The following is a 10,958-nucleotide window of genomic DNA, read 5'->3' on the forward strand; positions in this document are numbered from 1 at the left end:
CCACCCTCCCCCCCCCCTGCCACTTACCTTTGGCTCGGCTGGGCCTGGGTGCTGCCACCACTGCTTCTGCCTAGTGGGCTGGGCTAGGGCCAAGGCCAGGGCTACCACTGCTCACTGCCTACAAGCTGGAGCCAGAACTGGACCAAGAACTGCGCAGAAGGTAAGTGGTGGGGGCAGGGGAGTAGATGGCGGGGGACAGGTTGCACAGGGACAGGCACAGAAACAGGAGGAGGAAGGGAAATGGGGACAGATGGTAGGGGACCAGGGACAGGCACTGGGGGGCAAGGGGTAGGGTAGGCAGGCGGTGGGGGGAAAATGGAGGGGGCAGGCACAGGCACAAGCACAGGCATGGTCCCTACCACCACTGTTTTCCCCACTCTAGCAGATAGGGGTGGAGAAATTGAATACAGCCTTCCAGTAATTAGACTTCATATGTGGAATATCATAAGTTTATTTATAATAATTATTTTATTATAATAAACATAATTTTCCATGTATGGAATCTAATTATTGGGGGTCATCTTAAATTCAAAGTTGTCTTGGATTTGGGTAAATATTGTATTTTAAACTGTCACAGTAGAAAGGCACTTAATGCATTTGAATGGAAATCTGCCTTGCACATTCCAGCATTTTATGACATTATGGCAAAAATATCAGTGGTGAGATGTTAGGCCAGGTACCAGTTCCATGGGTTTTGATGTTAATCAATGGTGAGACATTGGATTTATACTGGTGAAGTGGTGGACAGAATCTGAGCTACTGTTTCTTAAGGAAGATGAGAATATTTTTTCCACTCTTCATAGACAGGTGACTCTAGACATTGTTTCTGTTCATATCTTAATTAATAGCATCTAAGTGAAGTGAAATGGAGACCCTTCCATGTGGTCTTTGTACTGAGATATAGTTTTGTATGCACTCAGCTGCATATCTGATAGGATTTCACTCAGACCTAATTGCTTCTCCATTCATAAAGCTTTGCCTGTTACTTGTGAAATCGGGAGGAATCAGTGGTTGTTAATTATTTAAAATTTTCCTACAGTCACAAAATTAACAGATACCTCAAACATTAACTTTTCCCTCAAGTTCAGAAGTTGTTCTGCATTTTAAATAAATTATCAGACATTGCTACTGAGGTTTACTGACTGATCATAATAAAAAAGAGAGAATTTTTTAGGGGAAAAAACCCATGTCATAGCCAGAAGTTAAAATCCGTTAAATTGTAAATACCATTTTCAAGTTGGTTTGAATATTTGGGGATCTGACCTCATTTTGAGGTGTATTTAATTTCTGTTAATGTTAACTGGCTACAAGTAAAGAAAAGTAAAATGCCAGGAAACCTAAATGCTGTGATGACAAGCACCTTACAAGGAACAGGCAAATACTATGGTACAAATTCTGCTGCCTGTTGCACTAAAGTAATTTCTTTTACACTAACGGAATCATTCTAGATTTAGACTCATAAGTCAAAAAACACAATGTGGCCCCATAAATATATCCCAGAGTTGATAAAAGCAGTATCAAGAACTGTTAGGCATGAAAATCACCAGTGTCCATTCACACTGGTTTCAGTTTCATTATAATTTTGGTTTATATGGTTTATCATCTTTTAAAATTTCACTTTGCAGCATAAGTTGAAATGAGCCAGAAAATTCAAACAAAATCTAGCTCTAACTTGGAGCAGCATGTGTCTTTTTGGATCAAAACTATAAATCTGTCCTCTGAATCCAGGAAAATGAAGACATTTACTCAAAACCTGGCCCAGATTTACTCAGAAGTTTTTCAAATGTGGGAAGAATTTCAGGCAGTTACCAAAACCCAGTAGACAGGTTAGACATAGAGATGATAACTACTGTACCTCACTTGTCTCTGGTCTACATTAAAAATGTTTTTATCAAGTCACATATGCAATAGAACTGGTTTCTATACTAGTGTGTATAAGTTACAAACAAAACATCATTTTAGTGAGTGTATTATTCACCCAGTCCTGTGCTTTTGATGTATTTTTTAGATCCATGGATCTTCCAGTGCTGGTGGGAGACCTAAAGCTTGTGATAAATGAACCAAGTAGATTGCCTCTTTTTGATGCCATCCGTCCTCTTATCCCATTAAAACACCAGGTGGAATATGATCAGTTAACACCAAAACGGTCAAGGTAAGGAAGTTGAGAATATAACAGATCATTTCTTGTGAACACAGACCAAGAATTGCTTATTGATATGTAATTGATTCAGTTGTTTGGAGGAATATAAATATTTATATTCAGTATAAAACTGGGATCAATATTTTAGTTGTCAGTATTTTATTTGCCAAGAACTGCAGTTTTGGTTTGACTGAAATTATTCATCACATTTTACAAAATAGTTGTAAAGGGGGAAAACAATAGAAGAAGTGTTTAATTTTTTTATTGTAGAATAACAATTTTATTTTCAGTTTTGAATTCTAAATAGCAAAAGACAGTAAAATAAATACGAGGCCACAATGCTTTGTTCCTATAAAACAAAATATTTCAGTCAGCTAGCAAACTGAAAAAGCAAGTCAGTCACACAGGTCTAGTCATATGTGTGCCATTGCAAACAACTAACATTGCCCTAGATATTCTTTTAGGGAATAAACTCTAGGGAATGGACACATAGGAAACTTACTGTGGAGTAAATGGACTATTTTGCAGTAAAAGTGAAGTAGACACATCACACAGCATTAATACAGAGCCTACTGTATAGTAGCGTCTCATAGCAGAAACTGAGTCACGATGCTTCTGCACAGTCTCGGGCTGCTGCGCAGTCAGCGTCACAAAAAAGCCATTTGTCAGTGCTACTGTGCAGTAACTGGGGTTACTGCACAGTCATTTAGTACTTACTTATACAAGTACTAAATGACTGTGCAGTAACGACTATGCAGTCAGCATCTCCTGTAGATGCTACCAGTAGCTCTTTCTTCTCTGGAGTAAAGTTACCACCAAAAAAATTCTAGCAAGTGACTCCTAGATATGGTTATTAAGTTGTACATTTTGTGTATTCTCTCCTTTCAGCAGTTTCATCTGGAGTTAACCCTTTCCTCCATGCAAATTGGTTCTCTATTTAGTGCTAAAATGTTGTAATAACATCTATGGAAGGAAACTAGCTTTGGAAAGTTAGTCATGTGTACACTTCTTACAATGGGGTAAAATTACTGCAGAAAAAAATTGGATTAAGTTACTCCATAACAACTGGTTTGTTTGGCCACACTATCCAACTGTAGCTTTAGTAGTTTTTTCTTTCTCAAATCCAAGTATGATGAGTGAAAAATACTTAAACAATAAAAATGAAAATTCACTTGTCACAACTTATTATTCAGTTCAATGCTATGAAAAATTCCACTTTTGCAGAAAGCTGAAGGAAGTGAGACTGGATCGTTTGCATCCTGAAGGGCTTGGAATAAGTGTGCGAGGAGGACTGGAATTTACCTGTGGACTCTTTATCTCTCAGTTAGTTAAAGGTGGACAAGCAGACAACGTTGGACTTCAGGTGAGAAAACAAATTCTTGGACGTGCCACTGTAGAAAGGCCTGTTATCATGGTTTTAGGAAAAAATCTAATGAGAAATGTTCTTTAATCTCCTTAAGCAGATATCACTAAATTACTTGTGCCCTGTAAGTCTTCCTTTTAATCAAGTACAGGAAAGTTGGCAAATCAAGCAGTGCTTTTAAAACTTTTTCCACCATTTCAGGTGACAAATGAAAAATAATTTTTTTGTGTTTGCCATATGTCTGTTCTGAAGACTGGCATAAAAGGACTACTTGACGCACTAGTATTCACTTTATGTCAAACAACTTTATGTCAAACATTTTCACTTTATGAAATATAAAGTGTGTACAAAAGAAGATCTCCTCCAACTAGAATGAAGAGGAGCTTTGCGAGTGGCTAAAGCCTGATATATGTAGGTCATAGCATACAGAGGATAATAAAAATGTAAATTCCACCTATTGTATTTACTTGATTCCAAGATGAGGGTTTTTCCTCATTTTAACATGGGGGGGGGAAAGAGCCTCATCTTGGAATTGAGTATGAAGCGGGGGGGAGGACAGGCAGCTTCTGCAGCTCTGTCTGTGCCCCCAGCCTTGGATCAAGGCTGGACCTGGAGCAGCTGCCTATCCCTCCTCTCCTGCCCTCCCCCACCTCTGCACCCCCTGCTCTCACCCCACCTCCCATGCCGTTTCTGCCCCACTGCAGTCTCGGGGGGGTGGGGCTGAATGCACCCCTCCTCACTTACCTTTGCACTGGCAGACTCCATCCCTGCTCCAGCCTGGGGCTAAGAGCTTGGCCCCTGCTCAGACCCATAGCAGTGGTGCCAGCTCCGTGCTTCCACTGCAGAGCTGGGCTGGGGCTGTGCTCTGTGTCCCAGGCTAGAACAGGGGCAGAGCTTGCCAGTGCTGAAACAAAGGTAAGAGGCGAAGGCGGGGGTTGTAAGAGAGGGAAGGCAGAGGTGGGGGTGGAGACAGGGGAACAAGGGAGGGGTCCGAGGCTGTGGGCAGGCAGAAACAACACGGGATAGAGGAGGAGGGGAAGGAAGGAGGGCGGGGGAATGGGGTTCAGCGACCCTAGGTTTCAGGGAGGCAGAGGCTGTGGTGGGACAAACACAAGGAGGAAGTAAATGGGGGGGACAGGTGGTAGGGGGCAAGTGGCCTGCCCCGCCCCCCTGCTTACCCATACCCCCACCTCCTCACCCTGTTTGCCCTGTCGCCTGCCCTACTACATGCTTCCCCACCACTTACTGCCTCTCCTACCACCTGTCCCCCCTCACCTCCTCATTTACCGCTGCTTTCCATGCTGCAGTGGCAGTGGGGATGAATTTAAGATGATCCTTCAATAATTAGATTATGTGGAAATTATAACACATTTGTAAATTTACTATGTATCAAATTTTCCATTTTCCATCAGATTATTGGAAGGTTATCTTGGATTTGGGTAAATACCATAATAAGGAAATAATTTTTAAGTATAATTCTATTTTATGGTAGATTGCATGGAGTATTTGTGCCTAAAAGTAACAACCACAATGGTATTGGAAAGAGGTGCCATTGGACTGTACTGGAAACAACTAATGGGAATGAACAGAAATTAATTAATGGCAATTGTGTTAAACTGCCCTGAAAGGACATTCTGTATAATCCATGGGCATAACAATTAGTTTCTGCTCCACAGGTAGCAGTGGTCAGCAGCAATGACTGAGCCTGTGGTGGGGGCTGTCACTATTTTTGCACCTCTCCCTGTTAAACAGCACGCAGGGCTGGTGCCCTGTTTCTCCTCCCCTACGTATGCTACTGCCTTCAGCCATGGTGCTGCTAATCATTTTTCTGTTTTGCACTTTGTTTCAAATAATAAGTTAGTCAGTTTAGTGAAGTTCTTCAGTCAGCTGGAACCTTAAGCTTGGAAGTTGTTCTTGGAACATCCAGGATTGTTAAGGTGACAGCACACTTGCATGGTGACAATGCTGGTGGGAAGGACCAAGATGATATCACCTGATATTTGCTTGCCGTGGAATTCTGTGCCGATTAAATTAGGATAAAGGAAGCTGACTGGAACTCTGAGCAGTTGTGCTAGTCGTACCATAGTTGAAAACTTTATTTGTGTTTCCCAGCCAAAGGCAAAATATGAACAAAGGAGGAAAATCCCAGAGGTTTTTATGGTGAATTTGTTAGACTTGGTTATATGTATTAATGAACAGATGGTGCTTTTAGCTAATCTGTCTGGCTCGCGTTTGTTGATATGTGGTGTTAAGGATCAGCTCGAGGTGCCTTCATAATAGGCGGTACTAGACACTTTCTAAAACCAAGTGAATACAGAGAGTTGACAGGCAACCCATTGTTCTAAATTGCTGTCTCATGGTAAAGCCAACTGCTTCTGAAATTTCACCCATCTGCATTATTTCACTAAATCTCTACGCATTTTCTAACCTGAAAATGCCGTCTGAGAAAGGTATCATGATCTTTTATCATAACATCAGTTTTTGACCCTGCTTTTTTTATTCTAATTCATTTTGCACGATGATTATTCCTTGAAATGGTCTCTGTATTACTTAAGATGCTTGATTAATCAGGGCATTTCATGGAAGCATTTGTAGTCTTGACCTTTTTCCTTCAATTTTTCAATTTTTTTTGAATGGAGAGCATTTAGTCCTTTCATGCATTAATGTATTTCATCCCTCTCTTGTGCTGCTTTCTCAGATAGTCATATCTATGGGGATTCTGTTGAGTACAAAGGATTTGAGATTAGCATGAATAAAGAATATACAAGGCTGGAAATTTGAAATACATTTGATACGATTATGCATCTCGATCACTGCGCAAATTCTTTTTCTTGAAATGTAAAAGCAAGCGAAAGATATTATCTCATTCCATGCCCTCCAAGTCTTTTTGTCTCTTACTTTATTAGCCCTAATAAAGTCGCTTTGCACCTTTAAACAAGCTCTGTCACTCTTTTGCATTCACTTTACGTTCACTTTTTACTCTAAGGCCCAAATCCTGTTTTGACTGTCATTTAAGTATGACTTATCAGGTCTAAATATGGATATGTGAGAGGCACTTTGTTTCTTGTAAACTTACTATTTTAGATTCTGTTTCCACTTGTGCAGCTAGTCTTGCCCTTCCAGGCATGCTCAAAAGAAATGGACTACTGCCACTTAGGTTTTGTGGCAGTGCTATTCCATCTGGGAAGGTATTTAAGTCTGTAAATCCCCAGGAATTTGGTCAGAGGAACACAAAGGTGAGGAACCCCCATTATTTAGCCCAGTAGTCTAGCCAGTAGTTAACAACCTTTTCAGGTTGCAGGCCAGAATGATCCAGCTCAGGTTAGAGGTGGGAGGATGGTAGGACCTGGCTGCTGCCATTTCTTCCCACCGTAGCATGCCACAGCTGAAGCTCCCCTGCTGCCAAATGCCATTGAAGCCCCATATCTGTGGGCTGGATCAAATGACCCACAGGCTTTAGGTTACTAACACTTACTTAGGTTAAAGGTCTAAGGAGTAGGAAACCCACATTTTAACCTCTCCCCCATCAGTGGTCTTTGAATCCATGTCTGCCACTTCCCAGCAAAGTGCATTAATCACCAGGCAGTTGGCTAAGCAATCCAAAAGTGCTGCTCATCAGCCCTTCTGTTAAAGCTGACCAACAGGGTAGACAAGAGGGGAAGTTACATATAGCCTGAAGGAGATCAAGTTGGATGGCCTGTTATAGTTAGTGGAAGAAAGAGCATGCTGCAAGCAACTGTCTGAGAAACGTTCTCTAGGTCCCTGTTCTTGGATGTGGCAAGTTCTACTGAAAGAAGCCATTCAGTTTATTGCCTTTTCATCCCTTCAACATTCTTGGGCTGGCTATCCCTGAAGTAGCTGCTTGTAACCATATGGAGCTATAGGGGTAGATGGAGAACAGAAGGGCTTCAGTTACACTTACTCAGTTTCTGCCAGGTGTCTCAGGAATGATGCACATTTGACATGGTTTTAATGTATTTATAAATATAGCTGGCAACTGAGCACTGCATATGATAGGAAGAATAATCACTATTGTTTATATACTACTACAAATCTGTGCTGTACTACTGAAAAAAATAACTTTGGGCTTTGAAAGAAATATCAGGGCACAATTTTTTTTATAACAGTTTCTAATTAACCAAAGATCACAAGAGGAGGAGAGAAAGATTTGAATATGTGATGGATATATACCAGTGTAAATAAGAACTGGACAGATGACATAACCCTCCATATCGGTATAATTTGCATAAACCTTCTGTAGCAATGCTATAGGAAATATCAAGAGTTACACAACACTAGTACAAGTGTTGTGTGTCCACAGTTATCCCAGGGTAGACATTTGCTGTAAACCAAAGACATCAAAATCATCTGGCCTGAGGGGCATGAGGCCAGTCTGCAGACAAAGTTGAGCCTCCCACGTGCTGAATCCAGTTTGCAGGGCCACACCGGTGCAGGGGCCACATACAGCATATACCCTGGACTGGCCTGTGCATAGTATTTGCAGCATGTGCACCAGCTGCAGCCTTGCATGCCATATGTAGTGAATGTTGGCCCCGGCCTTGTGCGTGACAGTGCTTGGGGCCGGTCTGGAGTTTGTGCTACACACAGCGTGCAGCAGTGGTATGGGATGTGCACTGCATGTGGCATTTGCTTTGAACCAGCCCTGTGACTGGATCTGGGATGCAGGGCTGGTCTCTGGACCTTAGCCAGATTGTCCCTGGATCCAGCTTGCAGGGCCAGTCCAATGCAGGTGCTGCATGCAGCTCATGCCCCAGACTGGCTCTGTGCCATGTACAGCCAACATCAAATAGGCTCCATGCACTGTATGCAGTGATTAGGGCCAGAGCCAGCAAATGCTGCATGTAGAGGCAGCACTGCAGGCTTGATGATACTGCTCTGCTTGCTGGATCTTTGACCCCCTTGTTGTAGACAAACAAGCTTTTATCCATTATCTAGTAGCAAGGTATTATAATAGCACCAACTGCCAGCAGCTATCCTCGGGTAGCTGCTCATCTGTCCATACCAGGTCCCAGTGTAATTTTTCATCAGCCCATGACACTGATGTGATTTACAACAGTTTAAATGTGTTACGTGTCCAGGCCCTCAGTGATTGGGGAGCATGTCCAGAGAAAAAGGAAACCAAATAGCAGTAAATCATGTTTGATTTTCCTCTCCTATAGCATGTGAGTCAAGTGCTCAGGGGAATGCACAGCAGAGACTCATGTATTCAGAGGTTTGGGACAGAAAGGAAAGGGAGGTGCATTAAAAAGCAAAACAAGGCAGCCTGATTATCCTCCTCCCAAACCCAGCATTAGTGATAGTCATACAAAACAAAAAACAGGGAAGAGCATCCATCACATTACAAGCAGCTAGCTCACACTGGCTTCCTCAATATTATTTGTCAGTGTAAACATCTCTGAACAGGAGTGAAGGTGACCAATGTGATTACAAATGGGAAACTAAATGAATTCTCAGACAATTTCAAAATCATCATCACTGGTTACTAATTTTCATTTGAAATTCTTCTTTAATGGGCAGTAGCTATTCAGTTAAAACAAGAGTTTCCTGGAGAAATATATGATTGAATGGAAAATTTCAGAGTTTTAATGTAAACCCTCGTGACTCTGGTTTTCAGCAGCCTATAGATATACTGATATCTATTGAAAACTGATAATTTTAGAGCTGCAGATTAAACTTTTTGGTTGCCGACAACCATTGTTGTCATGATTTTTTTAAATGAAAAGCTGAGGAAAATATAAAAACAAAGCCAGTTTTCTTACTATTTCCCTCCGAATCAAAGAACATTTTTTTTCTGTCAGTGGTCTGTACCAGTATGTGGTTCCTCTCATAAAAAAGGGAGAGAATCCAGGGTCTTGCCATTTCTCAGGATGCTGCCACATCATTCTACTCAATAACAAAAGCAAATCTTCCATGTCTCAGGAATGAAGCAGATTTGACATGGTTTTACTGTATTATAAATATAGCTGGCAACTGAGCACTGCATAAGATAGATAAAAATAATCACTATTGTTTATATACTGCTATAAACCTGTGCTGTACTACTGAAAAAAATAATAATTTTGGGCTTTGAAAGAAATATCAGGGCACAATTTTTATAACAGTTTCTAATTAACCCAAGTAGGTGTGAACTCTGATTGAATATACAATTTTCATAGATTTCATAGACATTAGGGCTGGAAGGGACCTCGGAAGATCATCGAGTCCAGCCCCCTGCCCAAAGGGCAGGAAGTTAGCTGGGGTCATAGGATCCCAGCAAGATAAGCATCCAGTTTGCTCTTGAAGGTGTTCAATGAAGGCGCTTGAACCACCTCCGGTGGCAGGCTGTTCCAGACCTTGGGGGCTCGGACAGTAAAGAAATTCTTCCTTATGTCCAGCCTGAAACGATCTTGAAGTAGTTTGTGACCATTCGACCTCGTCATCCCTTGGGGCGCTCTGGTGAACAAACGTTCCCCCAGATACTGGTGGTCACCCCTGATAAACTTGTAGGTGGCCATCAGATCACCCCTGAGCCTGCGCTTTTCCAGGCTAAAGAGCCCCAGGGCTCTCAGCCTGTCATCGTAGGGTCTGCTTCCCTGACCTCTGATCATGCACGTGGCTCTTCTCTGGACTCTCTCAAGCTTCTCCACATCCTTTTTGAATTGTGGAGCCCAAAACTGGACACAGTACTCCAGCTGCGGCCTCACTAAGGCCGAGTACAGGGGGAGAATGACGTCCCGGGATTTGCTTGAGAAGCATCTATGGATGAAAGCATTACTACCCTCTGGGTCCGACCCCGGAGCCAATTTTCCAGCCAGCGGATCGTGGAGGACCCAAGGCGACAATTGGCCAGTTTCTCCAAGAGGCGATCATGGGACACCAGATCGAAGGCTTTTTTGAAGTCAAGATATATGACATCAATCTCTTCTCCCTTGTCCAGGTGATAGGTCACCTGGTCGTAGAAGGAAATGAGATTGGTCAAGCAAGACCTACCCGCAACAAACCCGTGCTGGCTATCCCTTAAGATGTTGTCGTCGGCCAGTCCATTAAGGATGGCCTCTTTAATAAACTTTTCTAAGATCTTCCCCGGGATAGAAGTCAGGCTGATGGGCCTATAGTTAGCCGGATCCACTTTCCTCCCTTTCTTGAAGATAGGCACCACATTGGCCTTCTTCCAGTCTTCGGGCACTACACCAGAGCGCCAAGAGTTTTCAAAGATCCGTGCTAGAGGCTGGGCTATGATGCTCGCCAGCTCCTTGAGTACCCTGGGGTGAAGATTGTCAGGGCCGGCTGACTTGAAGGTATCCAGCTTCTCAAGATGTTCCTTCAGAAAGTCAGCATTAATGGGGGGCAGGGGATCACCCTCATCTGGACTTCCCTGTCCCGTAGCGGGCATGGGCATCCCATGGGACTGATGAAAGACCGACGCAAAGTACCCATTTAATAGGTTGGCTTTTT

At 42.5% G+C, this 10,958-nt stretch overlaps 1 protein-coding gene across 1 annotated transcript in view; it reads left to right on the forward strand.

Moving 5' to 3' along the window:
* USH1C (USH1 protein network component harmonin) overlaps positions 1 to 10,958 on the forward strand; it is a 99,064-nt gene that overhangs the window by 10,383 nt on the left and 77,723 nt on the right. The window contains exons 4-5 of the mRNA XM_025205632.1: positions 2,009 to 2,152; positions 3,365 to 3,503. Coding sequence (XP_025061417.1) covers positions 2,009 to 2,152; positions 3,365 to 3,503 — 283 coding nt within the window. The remainder of the gene's footprint in view (positions 1 to 2,008; positions 2,153 to 3,364; positions 3,504 to 10,958) is intronic.

Source organism: Alligator sinensis, unplaced genomic scaffold, assembly GCF_000455745.1.
Source record: "Alligator sinensis unplaced genomic scaffold, ASM45574v1 scaffold447_1, whole genome shotgun sequence".
Taxonomy (NCBI): Eukaryota; Metazoa; Chordata; order Crocodylia; family Alligatoridae; genus Alligator; species Alligator sinensis.